Source organism: Mauremys mutica, chromosome 1 (assembly GCF_020497125.1).
Source record: "Mauremys mutica isolate MM-2020 ecotype Southern chromosome 1, ASM2049712v1, whole genome shotgun sequence".
Classification (NCBI taxonomy): domain Eukaryota; kingdom Metazoa; phylum Chordata; order Testudines; family Geoemydidae; genus Mauremys; species Mauremys mutica.
Window position 1 is genome coordinate 155,910,450 of NC_059072.1, and position 21,186 is coordinate 155,931,635.

General features: G+C 42.1%; 1 protein-coding gene across 1 annotated transcript in view; it reads left to right on the forward strand.

Annotated features, from left to right (window-relative positions):
- POLQ (DNA polymerase theta) overlaps positions 1–21,186 on the forward strand; it is a 143,399-nt gene that overhangs the window by 38,850 nt on the left and 83,363 nt on the right. The window contains exons 11-14 of the mRNA XM_045001059.1: positions 2,023–2,227; positions 5,800–5,942; positions 17,842–18,035; positions 18,391–18,515. Of these exons, the coding sequence (XP_044856994.1) occupies positions 2,023–2,227; positions 5,800–5,942; positions 17,842–18,035; positions 18,391–18,515 (667 nt within the window). The remainder of the gene's footprint in view (positions 1–2,022; positions 2,228–5,799; positions 5,943–17,841; positions 18,036–18,390; positions 18,516–21,186) is intronic.

Below are 21,186 nucleotides of genomic sequence, written 5' to 3' on the forward strand. Positions count from 1 at the left end.
TAACAAACCCCTGACCTATGTCTGAGCTATTGAAGTCCTCAACTTGTGGTTTAAAGACTTCAGGGTGCAGAGAATCCTCCAGCATGTGACCCATGCCCCACGCTGCAGAGGAAGGCGAAAACCCCCCAGGGCCTCTGTCTATCTGCCCTGGAGGAAAATTCCTTCCCAACCCCAAATATGGCGATCAGGGATACACAAGCAGGCAAATCACACCCCTAACTTGTAGTGTAAATGTGGTCTGAGAGTCAAACTTGTTGTGGGAAAGTGACCACATGGTTGATTTTAGATCAGACAGTCTGAGGCACCTTTATTGATATACAAGCATGCATGCAGGGAGAGTCAGCGTGGCCCCATGCAAAGGGTGGCTGCTCTGTCTTCAACAGATTTCACCAAGCTTATAAAGGCTAAAACCGCAAATTAACACTTACTTAGATTCCCTTATTTGGGATTATCAATGGCAAATTAAGCAAGCTAGCTCAGTACTTTTCCATATTTGGTTTTTCCTGTTATTGTTCTTTGGCAGTTTTCGTTGGTGGTCTGCCTGTTTTAAGACCCCTCCTTTTCGGTTGCATTGGACAAGGCTCTTGTTGCATTCTAGCTGAGCTGGCACATATGGGCCCTCTTTGTTCCTTTCCTTAGTTCCTCTTTCTCTGGTTTCTTCACCCCCACCCCCGTTGCCCTTTGTACAGATAAACAAGTTTTGCAGAAGTTCCAACCTTTGCTTTTACATAGCAATTGTTCTAGTTACAGGCCTTGGGCCTGCGAGGCAAGGGGGGTTAAGGTACACTCAAAATTCTGGGCCTATAAGCGGGGTGGGGGGATATTTTCCCTATCAAACTAGATCATTTAAATCATTAATACTAAGGTTCTTTAGACTAATTTAGGCCCTCAGTTATGCACCCCTTTTCTACAGATGTGATTAATTGGAACTTAGTAAGTAATTCTGTTAATGTACGAGAAATAAAATCCTTCTCGATCTCTCTTATGTGCACTCATTCTGCAGGACTAATTGAAATAAAGCAACAGAACTATTTTTTGCCACTTATGTGAACCGATCTGACTCTAACATCTAGGGAGTAGATCTGTCCATTTTTACAAAGTTGCTTTTTTGGTTTTAAACATTTTTGTAATCCAGTTCCTTTCTTAATTGTTTTACATATAATCTCTTCTGAAGAAATTGTTAGTATCTGGAGACTGGTCAGATATGCCCCAGATTCTGTATTTTTATTAGCAGTGAGAGGTGTACAGAGTATAGGGATCTCTAATTAAATGAACTGTTTTTAAAATGTAGCTCTCCAAAATGTCTCCCCTTTTGTTGGTAGTTAGTTTTTTTACTTAAAAAAATTTTTTTTTTGAATTCACTACAGAATGTTTTTGTTACTAAATCTCCCCTTGCCTCCAGCACTGAGGTAGTAACTCATGAAGAAAGAGGGTAATATATAATAATATAAAATAAAAGCATAATACAAAAACCTCTACAAACCAGGAAAACAGTAATGGGATATGATATTTACATGTGTTTTAAAAAACATACAAACCCAGAAAACAAAAAACTTCAATAGATGAACAGCACTAGGGAGCATCTTGCTCCCTGGTTTGGTTGTTCTGTATCCAAAACTTAATGAATTATGTTTTACCCTTTTCTTAGAATCTCTCAGTGGTGTCCAAGCAGTGAGTCTAGTTTTAATCTCCTTACCCTGAAAGGCTACTGTGTGCCTTACTGCCTCCAAAATGTTAGGATGTTCTTTAAATGGGGTTACTAATTCACTTTCTCCTGCAGTAAGCAATCTGATACAGTAGGCAGAGTCAAAAGCATCTTATCCTCTTTGTAAAATAAAGATAAACTGTCTTCACAGCTATCCTCCTCAGTAGTAGTAGGAGTTTGCCACTGTTTTACCACATGTTCCTATCACACCAAACTTTTTCTTTGGACCCATTATAGATCATTCTATTAATTTTTCATGTCTTAAATTCTATGTTACTCTTTTTCAACAATGATGATCATGGAATTTTCTTTAACAGATCATAGTGGGTGGAGTGGCCAGCACTCCAGATGATGTGCGGACCTACGCTTCCTGCACACTCCTTGCTGCCAGTCTGAAAGACAGAGATCAGGAAAGTGAGAGAGATGAAGACAGAGCTCAGACTGGAGCTGTTGAGGCTTGTGTGAGATGGCTGCTAGAGAATGAGTTCATCCAGATTTTAGACTCTGGCAATGGAATGAAAGGTAAAAATGGATGCTTCTGGGTGTTATGCGTCCACATTGTCTGCTCTTTGAGTGACTGTAATCTAGAGATTTTTGGCTGGGCAGTACTTCAAGAGCTAAGTGTAAATTTATAATTAGTCTTCTGGGATTTAGCCAAAAAAGCTTTAGCAGATACTGGCATTTGATTAGTATGCCATGAATTCAAGTTTTTCATTAATTTATTTTTGGTATGTGTTTAAGAAAAAACGGTTCTTCATAGTCTGACCTCTGCAGATCCCCACTAAGACTCATGTGTTCTAGCTTACAAGTCATGGAACTACAAAGCAGTGTGTCCTTAATGGGGTATGTGAACACTGACCATGGACCTGATGTTTCGGATTCTTTAATCTTAGTTCCTCTTCTTTTGCCAGCGAAATTGGCCCTGACATTTCCTCTCGTTCTGTTTCACTAGACATTTAGTTTGGGATACTTTTCTATTTAGGATAGTTAAGTTTAATGTTTTGTTCAGTTAAAGATAGGAAATCTCATTCCTGTTGGGGTCTAAGGGTACGTCTACACTACCCGCTGGATCGGCGGGTGGTGATCGATCTATCAGGGATCGATTTATCATGTCTAGTGTAGACACGATAAATCGATCCCCGATCGCTCTGTCATCGACTCCTGTACTCCACCTTGGCGAGAGGTGGAAGCAGAGTTGACGGGGGAGCAGCAGCAGTCGACCCCGCGCCGTGAGGTAAGTCGACCTAAGATACGCAACTTCAGCTATGCTAGTCTCGTAGCTGAAGTTGCGTGTCTTAGGTCGATCCCCCCCAGTGTAGACCCGGCCTTAGATCCAGCATGGTGATTCCAGTGAAACGTTCTACTTTTAAAAGGTGTGTTTTGTGTGGCATAAAAATTCCCAACCCAGATCCCCAGCACATGTGGGACATTTGCATTTGGGTTTTGATACGTTAAGCTTTCACCCCATTAAAATTGCAGCATCAGAGACTTTGTTTAATGTTGAGTTTGGGAGGCAAGAAAGTTACTTACTCATAACTGAAGTTTACTGAATATGTTACCTCTGTAGATCCACACTGGCCCTCCCTTTTTCCCTGCACCTTCAGCTGTTATTAGCCAGAGGAAGTGGAGACAACCTGAGAAGGGGCAGTCCCTTTCATAATTTCAGTTTGGAAAGTGTACATGCTCTTCTTACTGTTCACACTGTTTTCTAAGGTTCAGAGACCTGCAAGCAAAAGAGTGCCACTCCTACAGTTGCAATATATTTGGAGAATCCCAGCTGTTGATCACTCTAGTATTTCCTAATATAAAAATGAGAGAGACAACATGAGAATATTGGTGGGTTTTTTTATTTTTTTATTTTTAAAAAGAGAAGTATGTAACTCCAGTTTTGGGCAACAGGAACAAAGGGATGGGTGTGACGGGGTTCCCAGGGTGCAGCCTGGTACTGTGGGACCGCTGTGCCCCCTTAACTCTCCAGCCTGGGCTGTCTTTCACAATGCTTTGCTAGTGACAAGCAGCAAACCCCTCCAGGTGCTGTGATCACTCAACACAACCACATGTGGAGCCCCACACCCAGCTAGATTGAATGGATGCTCCCAGAGCCACTCATGGATGACACAGAGAAAGGCACCAGCCAAATCCTCCCAGCCTTGTACCTCAGGAATATACTGTCTTGGACTGCTCAAGACGAGCAGTGCAAGTTTATTAATTGGTTCACTACTTCATCAATGGAAACTGGATATACATCAGCCGTTGTGAACTTGGGCAGATTTACCAAACACTTCAGGCAAACTCATTGGAAATGGTAAAACAAGTTTTTTGACACAAAAGATGGATTTTAAATTATTATAAGTAAGGCTACAATTTAATCACAGAGGTCGCAGCAGTCACGGATTGTGAGATTTCACTGGACCTCCATGACTTCTTGGGGTTCAGCTGTCAACAGCTGCGGCTGGAGCCGAGGCTGGGGCTGGAGCCAGGTCTATGCTCCCCTGCCCTATGTCAGGGGCTGCAACCAGGGCCATGTGCCCCTGCCCCATGGCTGCAGCTGGGGCTATGCGCTGCGCACCTGCCCCGTGGTGTGGGCTGCAGCTGGGGCCATGTGCCCCTGCCCCAGGGCTTACGCTGAGGGCTAAACCAGGGCTGTGTTCTTCTGTCCCACAGTGGAGGCTGAAGCGGTGGCCATGTGCCCCTTCCCCACAGTGGTGGCTGTAACTGGGCCGTTTGTCCCTGCCCCACGACCCCTGCCAGGGGCTGAAGTGGAGGCGTGCTCCCTCTTCCGTTGGGGGCTGCAGCTGGGGCTGTGTGCACCGTCCCGCCGTGAGAGTTTTGTAACCGTCCCGTGGCTTCCACCAGGGGTTGCAACTGGGGTCGTGTGCCCCTGCCCCGCGTCTTCCATTAAGGGCTGCAGCTGGAGCTGTGCATCCCTGCCCCGCAGCTTCCACAGGGGACTGCAGCCAGGGCCTTGCACCTTTCCCCATGGCTTGTACGGTTATTTTTAGTAAAAGTCATACACTGGTCATGGGCTCTGTGAATTTTTGTTTGTTGCCCGTGACCTGCCTGTGACTTACTAAAAATAACCATGACAAAAATCTGAGCCTTAATTATAAGCGATAAGCAAAGAGTCAGAGTTAGTTACCAAAATAAAATATAAGCACACAGTCTAAACTTTCAACCCTATTAGACTGGGCAACATCTAGACTGAGTAGTTTTTCTCACCCACCGAATATTGCAATTCATAGTACACAGGTTTCACCCTTGAACCCTGGGCCAGTCTTCTCTGTTGGAGTCTTCAGTCTTCTGAGTGTCTTTGTTGCTTGCAGCATAAGTGGGGGAAGGAGAAAAGGCCAAGCATAGGGCCATTGTGTTCTTTTTTTATACCCATAGTCCCATGTGCTTGGAGAACACGAGTCCAGGCATGTCTGGTGGGCACTGCTGAGTCCCCAGGCAAGGTTGACCAATTCCTCTGGTGTGGCCTTGTGCAAATGAGTCATTGAATTGTAGCTCCCTTGCTGAACAATGGCTGTTGATGGTGGTTTGACACATGCCCGGGCATCGGTTACTTTCCTTGCTGTTGTCTCTGGGGAGCTAATATCTGGCTGATTCCCCAACTTACAGCATGTTTTACTGACAATCATACAACACAATCTTTTATATACTATACTTATATACTAACGATATACATATTTAGATAGGCTATGATCTGCCGTAAGTCATTGTTCTTTTTCCTGATACCTCACATGGCCTGATTTATATACAATATCTATCACAATTATATATAAATAAGGAATATGGGGGTTACATGGTGCTCCCCCAAGGTATAGAATGTCACAGTGGGATTTACATCAGGTTTTTTATTTGACTTATAATTGTCTCTCATTCAGTTGGAGCACAGGATTGAGAGCCTGAGTTTTGATCCCAGGTCCGAGGCTAACTAGCCTTTGGTGAGGCATTTAGACTTCCAGTGTTCATCTGTAAAATGGAGAAATACTCCTCTTCCCCAAAGACGGTTTATTAATATTTATAAAGCACTTTCCACATTGAAAATGAAGTATTAGCTTTCGTGTAATCTTAAATGCCTGTTTCTCTTACAGCGGAGGTCTATCGTCCAACACATCTTGGCACTGCTACTCTTTCCTCTTCTCTGTCACCAACTGAGGCCCTGGGAATCTTTGCTGACCTCCAGAGAGCTATGAAGGGTTTTGTCCTGGAGAATGACCTGCATATTCTCTATTTGGTAGGTTCCTTGTTTGTCTCTCTATAGCAGCTTTAGTTGTACAGGTGAAGGAGAAGAGAGAATACGCAGCATTTTGGATTCAAGGATCTCTTGCTTTGTTTATTTTGTTCAGGTGGTCCCTCATGGGGAAATGTTTTGAAAAGCATTCAATTCAGGGTGGATAAAAATTGATGACTTAAAAAATTAAATCAGATTATTTTAATTTAAATTGGATTTTTTTTAGTAATTAAATTAAGTTCCCATGCTTTTGGTTGGACAGTGTAGTGGTCACTGAACACATTATGCACCTCCATGATGTTCTGTCCTGAGCCAGATCTGGCACATTACAGGGTAGGGTGTCTGTGAGGGACAGGAATCTGTTGACGCTGTTCAGTCATCATGTTTCAAGTCTTCTGGGGGTTTTTCCATCCTGCTTTCATTGGGTCAAAATTGGAGGTGATTCTTACAGGAAAGCTGGAAAGTTGGTAGGCATTCGGAGTAGATGAACATGCCACCTTAAAGAACATTGGGTGACAGTTTTGAGAGAGCAAGACCTGTTTAGTTAGAGAACAGATCTCTTCATTTGACTTGAATTCGTACTACTTGATGTTCTCAATCATTCGGTGATGCTTCATCTGAAGCAGTGAGGGGCCATGTTTCAGTCCAAGAGGTCAGAATACTGACCATAGTAGCATTATATAGTCTCAGCTTTGTTGGTTTAGGAAAGATGTTCTTAACAAGGCACCCCATTATGAACAGCGCTTTTGCAGCGCAGGCTTCACGTTTTCTCAGTGGTGCCCCTGTTATCAACAACAGAAGTGAGGTAGGGGAAATCACTGACAGTCTTGACGGGGTTGTCATCCACTAAGATGCTAGGGCCAGCAGTATGTTCGAAATTAAAACCAAAACTCTTCCAGTTGCCACTCTAAACAATTTTCAGGCTGACTTTTGCCACTGATCTTTCCACGATTAGTTCATCTATTCATTCAGTAACTAATGCTATGTCATCAGCAAAATCGATGTCAAGGAGATTCTTATAATCAAGGCGTATGTATTGACTTAGTCCCTGGTTAAGCACATAATTTATGATGGTATTGAAGAGTTCTGGAGTTGCAACACATCCTTATCAAATGCCCAATCTAATTTGGAAGATGATTTTTTTTCCTATTTACAAGAACCAACTTGAGGAGGCATATAGAAGATGAAACGTTCTCCAGAGTTTGTCAGGAAGGCCTGTGAGTTTCAAGATCAGTCAAAGTGATTCGCTGACAGCAGAATCAAATGTGGTTGATTGTGCATTGTGGTCCACAATGCAATGTGAATGGGGCATTTCAGTTCTCGTGCCTTTTCAATAAGCTGGCACACTGAAGAATTGCTCCATCATGGAATGGCTAGGAATGAAGCCAGCTTATCGTGGTCGTCTCTTGCTCATTAAGATATCAGTGGCTCAGATGAGCAAGACAGAAGGAAAAACTTTCCCGGGAACAGGTAGATGAGTACTGCTGTGATGTTGCAGCAGTCTTGTTTGCTGCCTTTACATTTCCAAAGCTATAAAATAATGCGTTTTTGCCAGTGGGACTGGACTGAGTCTGTTCTTCAGATGATATTGAGCAGCATCTGTAGCCACAAACGAATAGCTTGTCCCAGGCTTTTTAATGCTTCTGCAGGAATTCCACAGGTTCCTGCTGTCTTATTTTTCTTAAGCTTTATTAGAGCACCTTGGATTTTGTTAATAGTTAATTTGCCAGGATCATTTTGTGTGGAATAGGTCATCTTGGCAGTGGCCTTAATATCAGGCTCCAAAGAAATTGGAGGTGCATTTAGCAGGTGGATGAAATGTTCACTTAAGCATGTTATACACTTTGCTTCTGCCTTGATTAGCTGACCAGAACTGGAGTAGACTGCACTGGCTGAATGACCTTTCTCGACGGTGAGGTCACGGAAGTGTTTTTACAAGGAGGTGCAGCCTCCTGTTAGAAGTTTTATTAAGTACAGTGTCTTTGGCTTCCATAAAAGCTTTGCGATCAGCATGTATTGTTTTATTACGAGTGCTATTTAGCTTTACGATACATGACCATATCATCTCTGAAATGAGCTGTGCAATGTTCTTTAGTGATGGGCAAGGTATTAAGGAAGATCCGGGGTTTCTTGTTGCTTTTTTTATTTTTGGGACCAATGACAGTCATAGCATCATCAATTATCTAGGATTTAAAGTCCATCCTAATGGGTTTAGCATTAGTATAGTCTGATTGGGCCTCAAACCTTTTTGAGAGTCAACTGTGTAGCATTTTCAAATGCTATTTTTTTATTTTTTTTTAGGTTAGATTATTCAAAGTTATGCTTTTTAGTCTGAGACAGAAATATGCCAGGGATTAATTTGTGGTCGGTGTTACTAAGGCTAGCAGACCAATAAACTCTTCAGTTGCTGATGGATGGTTTCCAATTCCAAGAGATTATTATATAATCAGTCATCTTTCATCAGCCGTTGTTACTGAGCCAAGTAAATTGGCTAATTTGCTTACTGTGAAACCATGCAACAGAAACCATGCTTTCTGTGAAACGGGAGTTTTGCGAGGGAGTTTACAGGCAGAATGTGAGCAGGGGCTTGAACTCAACATTTTTTAAACTTAAAAACCAAAAACTCCCCCTTGATATAAACAAAACAACAACAAAGGAACCAGCTGCAGGAGGAAAAATAGAATGAAGGCAGAAGTCCAGCAACAGAGTGAGGGCTACCCAGTTTATTGCACCCAATACAGCATGTATGATTATCTGCCCTCTGGACAGATGATGTATGTGTGCATTCGGTGCAAGGAGCTCCTGGCCCTAGAGACAGTGTACGGGCTTTGGAGACCAGAGTATCTGAACTGGAGGACCTGAGGTAGACAGAGAGGTACATAGATGAGACTTTCTGGGACAGAGAATGGTCCCACCCCTGGTCTGATAGCCTCTGTGCTGTTGAGGAGGAGGAAAGACCCAGGGAAGGAGAGCATCTAACTGGAGCAGAGGAAACCTTCCCATAGTTGGGACCCTCCTTCCAGATGGTTTTGTGGTATCCTCTCGCACTGAGGATACCTCTCTGGGAGAGGGAACTCCAGCAATTAGAAAGAGACAGGTATTAGTAATGGGGGATTTGATCATTAGAAACATAGATAGCTGGGTTTTTGATGACCAGGAGAACCTCCTGACTTGCCTGCCTGGTGCGAATGTTGCAGATCTCTCGAGACATCTAGATAGACTTATGTGTAGTGCTGAGGAGGAGCTGGTGGTCGTGGTACATGTAAGTACCAATGACATAGGGAAGGATAGGAGAGAGGTCCTGGAGGCCAAATTTAGGCTGCTAGGTAAGAGACTGAAGTCCAGGACCTCCATGGTAGCATTCTCTGAGATGCTCCCAGTTCCACGCGCAGGCCCAGTTAGACAGGCAGAACTGTAGAGTCTCAATGTGTGGATGAGATGATGGTGGAGGGAGGAGGGGTTTAGATTTATTAGGAACTGGGGAAACTTTTGGGAAAGGGGGAGCCTGTACAGGAAGGACGGGCTCCACCTAAACCAAAATGGAACCAGATTGCTGGCACTTAACATTAAAAAGGTCATAGAGCAGTTTTTAAACGAAGGGCTGGGGGAAAGCCGACAGGTGCGGAGGAGCACATGGTTTGGACATCCCTTAGGGAGGATCTATTAATAGAGAACTCTGTCCTAGTGAGGAAAAGAGAATGGAAAATGATAAAATACAGGCAGGGGTCTGATCAGAAACAGTCAAATAAGAGTCCCGTTCAATTACATCGTGTAATGGCAGACAGCTGAAAGGAGACAAGTTTTTAAAATGCTTATATACCAATGCTAGAAGTCTAAATACACTGCTACCTTGATATAACGTCGCCCAATATAACACGAATTTGGATATAACGCAGTAAAGCAGTGCTCGGGGGAGGAGGGGGCTGCGCACTCCAGTGGACCAAAGCAAGTTCAATATAACATGGTTTCACCTATAATGCAGTAAGATTTTTTTGGCTCCCAAGGACAGCGTTATGTCGAGGTAGAGGTGTAATTAAATTGGTGAACTATAGTGCCTCATATTAAATGAGGATATTGATATAATAGGCATCACAGAAACTTGGTGGAATGAGGATAATCAATGGGCTACAGTAATACCAGTGTACAAAATATATCGGAAGGACAGAACAGGTTGTGCTGGTTGGGGAGTGGCATTATATGTGAAAGAGAGTGTAGAATCAAATGAAGTAAAAATTGTAAATGAATCAAACTATAGAATCTCTATGGATAGACATTCCATGCTCTAATAATAAGAATATAGCAGTAGGGATATATTACCTACCAGCTGACCAGGATGGTGATAGTGACTGTGAAATGCTAAGGGAGATTAGAGAGGCTATTAAAATAAAACTCAATAATAATATGGATTTCAGTCATCCCCATATTGACTGGGTACATGTCACCTCAGGGTGCGATGCAGAGATAAAGTTTCTTGACACCTTAAATGACTGCTTCTTGGAGCAGCTGGTCCTGAAACCCACAAGAGGAGAGACAATTCTTGATTTAGTCCTAAGTGGAGCACAGGCTCTGGTCCAAGAGGTAAATATAGCCGGACTGTTTGGTAATAGTGACCATAATATAATTGTAACTGGACGCAGACTCACCTGGCGGTGCCTCCTGCTGGTCATCTCGGGGAATTAGCTTCCAGCCTCTGGAGTGCCCCCTGTCGGCTGGTGTCATGCTACCACTGCTGGCCCTCGTGTCCCTCCTGGACCCCGGGTGACCCTTTCACTGGGTGCTGCCCCCCAGGCAGTACCCCCACAGTTTTTCCGGGTCTCCCCACTCAGGGTAACCCCCACCCACCACCCCCACCTCGCCTCAGTCGTAGGCTATTGCCAGTTACCAACTCGCCTCTACGCCCTGGGCCAGACTGCAGCGTAAGGCACTCATCATAGGCAAGGTTGGGTCTGGACCTGCTGCCTCTACCTATTGCTGGGCTGCCCCTTTGCAACCCCAGTACTTGCCTTAGGCCCTCAGCTTGGCCTGCAGCCTGAGGGGTTTCCAGGCTGGAACTTCCCAGCTCCTCTAGCCTTCCCCCAGCCCTGCTCCACTCCCAGTACCCTGCTCGGCTCCCTAGCCGCCAGGCCCTTCTCTCTCTACAAGCAGAGAGAGACAGTTTGGGCTTCTGGCTCGCAGCCTCTTCTAGGGAACAGCTGGGCCTGACTGGGGTGTGGCCCCAGCTGTTACTGCCTTCCCCAGTCAGCCCAGGCTTTCCTTCCCAGCCTCAGCCCTCTCCCAGGGCTGGCTTTAACCCTTCCAGGGCTGGAGCGGGTGGCCACCCCACTACAATAATTAAATTTAATATCCCTGTGGCAGGAAAAACACCACAGTGGCCCAACACTGTAGCATTTAATTTCAGAAAGGGGAACTACACAAAACTGAGGTTAGTTAAAGAGAAATTAAAGGGTACAGTGCCAAAAGTGAAATCTCTACAAGTTGCGTGGAAACTTTTTAAAGACACCATAATAGAGGCTCAACTTAAATGTATACCCCAAATTAAAAAAACATAGTAAGAGAACCAAAAGACAGCCACCGTGGCTAAACAACAAAGTAAAAGAAGCGGTGAGAGGCAAAAAGGCATCCTTTAAAAAGTGGAAGTTAAATCCTAGTGAGGAAAATAGAAAGGAGCATAAACACTGGCAAATGAAGTGTAAAAATACAATTAGGAAGGCCAAAAAAGAATTTCAGGAACAGGTAGCCAAAGACTCAAAAAGTAATAAAAAAAAAAAAATTGCTAAGTATATCAGAAGCAGGAAGCCTGCTAAACAACCAGTGGGGCCACTGGGCGATCGAGATGTTAAAGGAGCACTCAAGGACGATAAGGCCATTGTGGAGAAACTAAATGAATTCTTTGCATCGGTCTTCACAGCTGAGGATGTGAGGGAAATTCCCAAATCTGAGTCATTCTTTTTAGGTGACAGATCTGAGGAACTGTCCCAGATTGAGGTATCAGTAGGGGAGGTTTTGGAACAAATTAATAAATTAAATAGCAATAAGTCATCAGGACCAGATGGTATTCACCCAAGAGTTCTGAAGGAACTCAAATGTGAAATTGCAGAACTAACAACTGTAGTCTGTAAGTTATCATTTAAATCCTCTTCTGTACCAGATGACTGGAGGATAGCTAATGTGATGCCAATTTTTAAAAAGGATGCCAGAGGTGAGCTTGGCAATTTACAGGCCTGTAAGCCTGACTTCACTACCGGGCAAACTGGTTGAAACTATAACAACGAACAATATTGTCAGACATATAGGTGAACATAATTTGTTGAGGAAGAGTCAACATGGTTTTAGTAAAGGGAAATCATGCCTCACCAATCTACTAGAATTCTTTGAGGGGGGTCAACAAGCATTTGGGGGAGGGCTAGCTCAGTGGTTTGAGCATTGGCCTGCTAAACCCAGGGTTGTGAGTTCAGTCCTTGAGGGGGCCACTTAGGGATCTGGGGCAAAATCAGTACTTGGTCCTGCTAGCAAAGGCAGGGGGCTGGGCTTGATGACCTTTCAAGGTCCCTTCCAGTTCTAGGAGATAGGATATCTCCATTAATCATGTGGACCAAGGGAATCTTGTGGATATAGTGTACTTAGATTTTCAGAGAGCCTTTGACAAGGTCCCTCACCAAAGGCTCTTACATAAAGTAAACTGCCACAGGATGAGAGGGAAGGTGCTCTCATGGATTGGTAACTGGTTAAAATATAGGAAATAAAGGGTAGGTATAAATGGTAAGTTTTCAGAGTGGAGAGAGGTAAGTAGTGGTGTCCCCCAGGGGTCTGTTCTGGGACCAGTCCTATTCAACATATTCATAAATCTGGAAAAAAGGGTAAACAGGTGGCAAAATATGCAGATGATTCAAAATTTCTAAAGATAGTTAAGACCCAGGCAGACTGCAAAGAGCTACAAAAGGATCTCTCAAAACTGGGTGACTGGGCAACAAAATAGCAGATGAAATTTAATGCTGATAAATGCAAAGTAATGCACATTGGAAAGCATAATCCCAACTATACATATAAAATGATGGGGTCTAAATTAGCTGTTACCACTCAAGAAAGAGATCTTGGAGTCATTGTCGATAGTTCTCTGAAATCATCCACCCAATGTGCAGCGGCAGTCAAAAAAGCAAACAGGATGCTGGGAATAATTAAGAAAAGGATAGGTAATAGGGCCGAAAATATCATATTGCCTCTATATACCGTAAATCCATGGTATGCCCACATCTTGAATACTGTGTGCAGATGTGGTCACCCCATCTCAAAAAAGATGTATTGGAATTGGAAAAGGTTCAGAAAAGGGCAACAAAAATGATTTAGGGGTATGGAACGGCTTCCATATGAGGAGAGATTAATAAGACTGAGACTATTCAGCTTGGAAAAGAGACGGCTAAGGGGAGATATGATTGAGGTCTATAAAATCATGACTGGTGTAGAGAGAGTAGATAAGGAAGTGTTGTTTACTACTTCTCATAACACAAGAACTAGGGGTCACCTAATGAAATTAATAGGCAGCAGGTTTAAAACAAATAAAAGGAAGTATTTCTTCACATAATGCACAGTTAGCCTGTGGAACTCCTTGCCAGAGGATGTTGTGAAGGCCAAGACCATAACAGGGTACAAAAAGGAACTAGATAAATTCATGGAGGATGGGTCCATCAATGGCTATTAGTCAGGATGGGCAGGAATGGTGTCCCTAGCCTCTGTTTGCCAGAAGCTGGGAATGAGCGACGGGATGGATCACTTGGTGATTACCTGTTCTGTTCATTCCCTCTGGGGCACCTGGCACTGGCCACTGTCGGAAGACAGGATACTGGGTTAGATGGACCTTTGATCTGACTCAGAAGGGCCATTCTTATGTACTTATGTTCTTATCTATCAGAGGGGTAGCCGTGTTAGTCTGGTTCTGTAGAAGCAGCAAAGAATCCTGTGGCACCTTATAGACTAACAGACGTTTTGCAGCATGAGCTTTCGTGGGTGAATACCCACTTCTTCGGATGTGGGTATTCACCCACGAAAGCTCATGCTGCAAAACGTCTGTTAGTCTATAAGGTGCCACAGGATTCTTTGCTGCTTCTTATGTTCTTATGTTTGTAATAACAAGTTCATGTGAAAACAACTGTAACACATAATTATATTCTCTTCTTGCTACTATCTATAAGGTGTATTTTAGTGAGGCTAATGATGGACATCTTTAACCTCTAGATTTCTCTGACGAGCAGCTCCATGGAGTCTTCCTTATTCAGAGTTAACACTTTCCATGTTCCAGTATGTACAGAACCCCATCCAATAGATTAATTTTTATATGTCCCGAATCAGGTTGATCCGAAGCAAAGACAGTAGTGGCTTTCATAGCTGTTGGGTTGGGTGGGGGATTGCTAATCCCATCTGATGTAGGCCTGGGTCTTGCAGAAAGATGAAAGAATCTAGGGTGAGCTTCACCCACTCCAAGCAGATTGGAGCTGCCCTGTCTGGTGTGTTTAGTGCAAGATAGTTGGGCTGCCTACTGGGAGTATGGTTGAAACAACTGGGGGAATACCACACCTGAAGCTGCTCTTACGAACTCCTTTCTCACCAATTAAATTTGAAATTGACAGCCTATGTTAAGGCCTAAAGATGTTATAATCTTTTTAAATCATTTAAATTAAATACAAAGAACATTACTAAAAGAATACATGTTTGCTGCTGAAGTTTTAAAGAAAGTTAAACCACTTGGGACTAGAGTTTGTTGCAGTGCTAAACCAGCTTTTGACAGCAGTAGTCTCTTTTGCAGGTGCAGAGAATATTTTCTTCATTTTGGTTCATTCAACTAGTTCAGTTCTATGACTAGTTCATTCAAGGTTAAGAAGCCATTTGGGAGTTGAAAAAGAAGGAAAGTTTATTTTCCTCTTCCCATTTATGAATAAAAACAAGCTATGATAGGATGAAGTCTACTACTTCTAAAAACTTGGACATAGTGACCAAACCAATGTTTTGTTTACTAACTACACATACTATTTTTGTTTAATAAATCAGTTGTAAATTGAAAACATTTTTTGATAAACTTTGATAATTTCCCCCCTTATGTATCCAGCGTGTTTTTATTGAATAAAAAAATTGTTTCTGTGCATCTTCAAATTCAGTTAAATTTCCATTCATCCAGAGATTGATACAAATCACAAGTAAAAAAAAATTAATAATCCTTTAGTAAATAAATACATCATTTTGTTACATAATAAAGATGTAAAAATTACAAATCTGAATAAATGCATATTGAGTTATATAATTGCTTAAATAAATGTGTATAGATATAGTGTATCCTCCTAGTTAGCAAAATGAAGCACCTGATTTAGTGTGCAAAGGTTATATTTAGTGGCAAAATCAGTGTTTTATTGACTCAACCAATGAAACTCAACCCTAGGATGATCTGACTGTTGGGATCATAAACAGCGAGGAATGTGTGCTTTTAAGAAAATAATTAAAAACTACAAATGAAAACATGATTAAAATCAATTATTTAAATCAAGGTTTTCTGCTTGCTGATTTAAATAATGATGGAAATCAGTGATTTAAATAATGATGGAAATCCAGTGATTTAAATCAATCCACCCTGATTAAGTTTGGAAACTATTCTGCTTCTGCAGCACATATTATGAAACAGCTGCTGCTCCATAGTTGAGGTTCAATTGGTTGCATCTATTATAAACCAAATTTGGTATCCGCTTTCCTCAAACCTGTAGAAAAGTCTCATCTGTCTCAAAATTTGAATTTTGTGTCTGGAACAGAGGTAGAATTTTTCTAAAATATTTGAAGTGAATTGGACAAAGGTTTTCTGAATTGGACATCCTCCTGAGGCACTTAGGCTCATCAAGCTGTACCTCAGACAGCCACCGAGACTTCAGAGACTTACCGGACCCTATCACCTATTCTGAGTCTAAGGAAGCTTGTTGGGGGCCAATCCCAACCTCCTTATAAGCTTTAAGAAAGTTTTTGGTCCCTGATGAGCCTGTTTGGCATATTTGGGATGGAGGTGCCTACTACAACTATGGGAGGGGAGCCCTGAGGAGTCTGCTAAATCCGTTGTGGGGTGGGGTCCCCAACAAGACAACAAGGATCTGTGTGCATGTTCAAGAAGCCCCTAAAAGCCAATTACAATTCCTGGAGAGGGAGTCATGAGCCTATAAAGATTAACAAGAGAGTGATTAGGTGTCCTGATAAGCCTGGTAAAATTCATGGGCAAGAGGGCCTTAAAGGAATGCTGTCCAAAATCTGATACTGTTCTTTCTCCCCATTAAATGTGCATCTTTGTACATATTGTCCTAATAAAGACAAAACACAGCCTCTGAAACAGAATTGCGACAGTTTGGAAATCCCTGCTGAGGAACTATGTGACCCATGCAAAACAAAGCTAGGATGATCTGATTGTTGGGATCATAAACAGTGAGGAATGTGTGCTTTTGCCTGCTCTCAACTCCATGCTCCTGCTTGTTCTGTCATTGACCAGGTTCTGACCAAAACTGAGTGATTTTGTAGGGTGTGCTAGTGTCCCATATGTGCCTGCAAACAGCGTACATCAGGAAGATTTATATTTTGTTTCTATTTTCAGTAAGCAAAGCAGAGCTGCCTTGTATAGTATACAGCAATGCACTCCTTCCCTGCTGACATCTATTAAAAAGTAGAAAATGAAAGGATGAATTCTGTTCATGTTTTGAGGCAGGAGATGTTAATGTAATGTATTTTCTCTCTGGAGTTTTCAAGCACAGCAGTTTGTCCAGTGTATTTAGTTTGAAATAGTGCTCTTGAACAAAATGTTCTTGAGATTCTTTCCCATTAACCTTGCCTAAAACATTATTTGTAAACTGTTCATTTCCAAAGCAAGACTGGAGATGATTTTTGCCTGGAGTTGCTCTCCAAATGTATCCTATGTGTTATAGTTTTTTCTCTGTCTACTGTAATAATGGTTCTTAACTCTCTTAGGCTTGAATGTTCTGACTGTACAAATCTATGGATGACATTTTTTGGAATTTGATGAAAAAAAGAAATAGTTGTTGGCTAGGAATGGATAAAAAAGGCCTCCCTCTCTGGAATGGGATCCTGTTTTCAGCAATTCTTACCCTTGCCAACATTAAAAGGGAGATGGAGGATTTGTAGCTGCGCCCCAGGCATTTTGCATTTTGTATTCTGTTAAATGTGCCCCAAGTACTAGTTAACTAGTTATTTCGAAACAGTCTCTCTCAGTATGTTGTTGTGAATATTATGACATTCTCTTTCCTGGTATTGAACCAGGTTGATTGAATTATAACCAGAATGTTTTGTTTTGTCCCTTCGTGGTTGAATTGGTTGGGTATTTTTGTTCCTATAAATAATAGTACAGAGATTTTTGTGCTGGGGTTTATCATGAAGTGAGAGGAAAAGTGGACTGCAGAACCCTACTCCTCTACATGATCAGATACCATGGCAGTGTCTAGCAAGGCTGCTGTAACTGGAGGTCCTGTTTCTTGGTGGGATGTACTAGAAAAACGTGTCTTACTGACACTGATCTTAATAGACAGGCATATGTTAATCAGTTATGTGACGTAAAAATAAAGCTATTGTTCAAAAGCCCTTATTTTTAATGTCTTGGGTTTAGGGAACAATCTGAGAAAGGGTCTGAACTGTATAATCATGAGAATGTGTCGAGCTCATTAGTCCAAACATTAAAAACTAGTTTGGAAGAGCTTTTACATTCTTCAGGGTATGTGTTTGACTCAGTGCATCTGAGTTGTATGTAGGACACTGTAACCATATGTCCTGGATTATATTATTGTTTATCCTCTTCCTTGCAAATGTAGTGCTATGCCTATTCTTGTGAAGTAAAAATTTTGCTTTAAAGAATGAGACATTGATTTGTTTCCTTTAGGTCACTCCTGTGTACGAGGAGTGGACCACTATTGACTGGTATCAGTTTTTCTGCCTGTGGGAGAAGTTGCCTTCATCTATGAAGCGAGTGGCTGAGCTGGTGGGGATTGAAGAAGGCTTCCTGGCTCGCTCTGTAAAGGGAAAAATCATAGCTAAAACAGAGAAACAGCACAGGCAAATGGCCATTCATAAAAGGTAATAACAGATGGGTCTAAGTGCCTCGGGGAGGAGGTTCTAAAGGACAAATGTGTGAGGAGATGATCCAATTGCTAGGTTCTGTTCTGTATTGAAGCGTTGTCTGGGATTGGCTCTGCTGTTGGCTGAGCTGTTAGCTAATGCAATTTGGATCGGTCCCTGATGAGTTTATCCATATTGGGTAAGAGATTTGTAGCTACAGGAAGTTTGGGTATGTGGTAAGAAAAATGGTCCGAGAAGTTATTTCCTTTATTTGTCACTTCTGGCCCAGAGTAGCACAGTAATGTGACATTACCACTAGCTTGGCCTGAGATACTTTATTTTGTTAAAATTTCTTTATATGCTTTTTGTACAGGTTTTTCACCAGCCTTGCCCTGCTGGATTTAATCAGTGAGGTTCCCTTAAAGGATATTACTAAGAAATATAACTGTAGTCGTGGCCAGCTTCAGTCCTTGCAACAGTCTGCTGCCACCTATGCAGGTGAGTCAAAGGGACAGAAAAAAATTCTGGAGTTTTGCGTTATCTAGTTCTAAATATTTGGTCTTTCTAGTTTGTTACGGGAGAATATATGGTCCATCTTCATATATGGCATTGTTGGCTAAAATGTGGCAGTGATAAATTTAGCCTATGCACTGTTTTAGCGCAATCTGTACTTGCCATCTGCTCTGTTATGGAAAAGCATCCTGCAGAGGCTACACCACTCGTTGGAGGAGGATAGGATAAATATGGAGAACTGCATGTTGGAAAATGTAGTCTTCAAAGGCTGCATCTTAATGGTAAGTGAATATAATTTGTCCCATTTTATGCAAATTAAGTATAAGCTAATTCTATGCTCCTGCCAAACTACCAATGTGGTGCTCTCAGATGGACAAAGTTTGGATGCAGCTGATACTTAGTTCAAAGATTTCTCAGTTGCAAAATTAAATGGCTGAAAAATTGTAATTTTACAGTTGCCAAAAAAGACAGCAGCCATCTTGTCACTTACCAGAACTTCACAAACACTTAAAAAGGGTTCGGAGAGTGTTAATTTCCTGCCAAAATAGGTCTGGCAAATCAAAAGATAACAGGACACATGAATAAGAGAACTTTTTTTCTTTCATCACCAAAGTCCTTGTAAACTCCACAAATGGGGTCCATGAATTTTAAAGACTGGTCACATCTCCCAACTTTTCAAGGCCCAAATGTGGGATGCAGTGTGTGACAAAGACCAAAAATGAAGGGCACACAAAAATTATTCAGTAAGGAAAGTTTTAAATGTCAACAGTATTCATTCTGATAGTGTTAATAACTTCTTGTAAGATCAGTTTCATGATTCTCTATTCTCAGTGTAAATCATTTTCAGCAATCAGTGAAGGGATATAAGATTTTTTCAAGAACATAGGTAACTTTGGGGCTAAAATGATTGATGTCTCTTGAAATAAGGTGTGGTTAAGAGGAATGAATGCAGTTGTATTCTGAGTGGCTATAAAAGTGGAATTCTGTATCTTTCTTCCAATGATTTCCATATCCAATATCTTCAGTTTACAGGTAAAAAGGAGTCGATTTTTCCTAGCACTGCTAGTCTTGCAAACTTAGTCTGGCCAGTGAGAGTCAAGCTTGTTTTTCTCCATCTTACCCATTGTCATCAGTAATAAAGATTGTGCAGGCCATATATTCTGTGCAATCTGCCCCTGACTTCCCCAGCCAATTTTTGTAATTTTCATAGTTCAGGGAAGCTGCACCTGGATTTTGCCTCAGTGGTCCACTCAAGGACACCCACTCTCAGATTTCCAGTTCCCTACTCGTTGCCTTTTTGCGTGGAGACCTACGTCTCTTTCCCGTCTGACCAGGGCATTTCCAGGCTGCACAGTTCCCTGCCTTTGATGTGTTGTTCCCAGCTGAGACAGTCTGCCCAAGCACACCTATTTGCTTTCTCTTCAGAGACAGTTAACAGTGTGACTGCCCTTGGTTATTGGTACCACACAGCTCTTTCTATGCAAGCATATTTTCTTATTAGGGTAAAAGCACTACAGAGAAAGCATTAAAACAATAAAAGAACCTAGATGTATGCTAATAAGCTAACCAGAGATCATCCCAGCACTAAGATGGAGCAGTCCTGGCAGGAGTAGTCATTCAACACACCACCCAAGTAGTTTCCTTTGTGGTCACAAGTTCACAGCTTCAGCTCAGAAAAAATACTCAGTATTATGTGGCCTCAGTAGGCCAAGTCCTTCCAAACCTCTAAGGACTGGGCCCCCCTCCCCCCCCCCATGGTCCAGGGGTCCTGTCCATCTGCTGGATCAGAAAGAAGGCCACAAGCCAGTATACCAGTTTGAACCAGTATATGTGCATCTCTCCAGGTGGATGACTTTAAAGGGTTGATAACTGGAGGAATTATATTGGCATATATCCCTCCTCCTAGAAAAAACTCTTAATGTTAAAAGCTCACTTTGTTTCAAAAGGTCCTTTGAAGATCCTTACTATCCCAAAATAGTACGTAAATATTTGGGTTTTTAATACAATGAACTCCAAAAATGTTAAACTTATTTCAGTAAGTTTTTAAGGTAATTCAGTAAAGTTTGTCCTAAACATTAGAGTAGTTTCAGTCTATCACAGTCATTTGACTATATTTTTCTATCTATCGTTTCTTCTTTGAGCACCCCACTCTAGCGTGCTCATGCACCTAATGTGTGCCAGAGTGGAATCTTTTGAATAGCAGTGTCTGTTGGAGCTGCACATGTACTGCACATGTCCTCATACCTCTCATCTGAGGGTATAAAGGCAGGGGGGCTGCAGCTGCCCTCAGTTCCCTCTTATTGCCCATGACAGCAAGACAGAACAAAAGTCCAGGTCGCTACTCCTCAGTGCTTGCTATAGTTTGATAGAACAGTCATCTACCTACCTTTTTTAAAATGTTCCTGTTTCCCCTTAGTTTATCAATTTGGGACCATTTTAAAAACACACACACCCCTACAATTCCACTAGGAGCTTTGCACTACCATGTGCCTCCTGGTAGACTCAAAACTTTAAGTCCTGTCCATACTGTGATTGCCTCATTCTGCTTATTGAGAGCCATAGCTGCTGCTTGTTTTGCCTTGAAGAGAGCTAGATCAGTGCTTTGTCTGCTGTTCATTCTCCTCACAGGCACATGTTTCAAGCTCTATCCTATGGA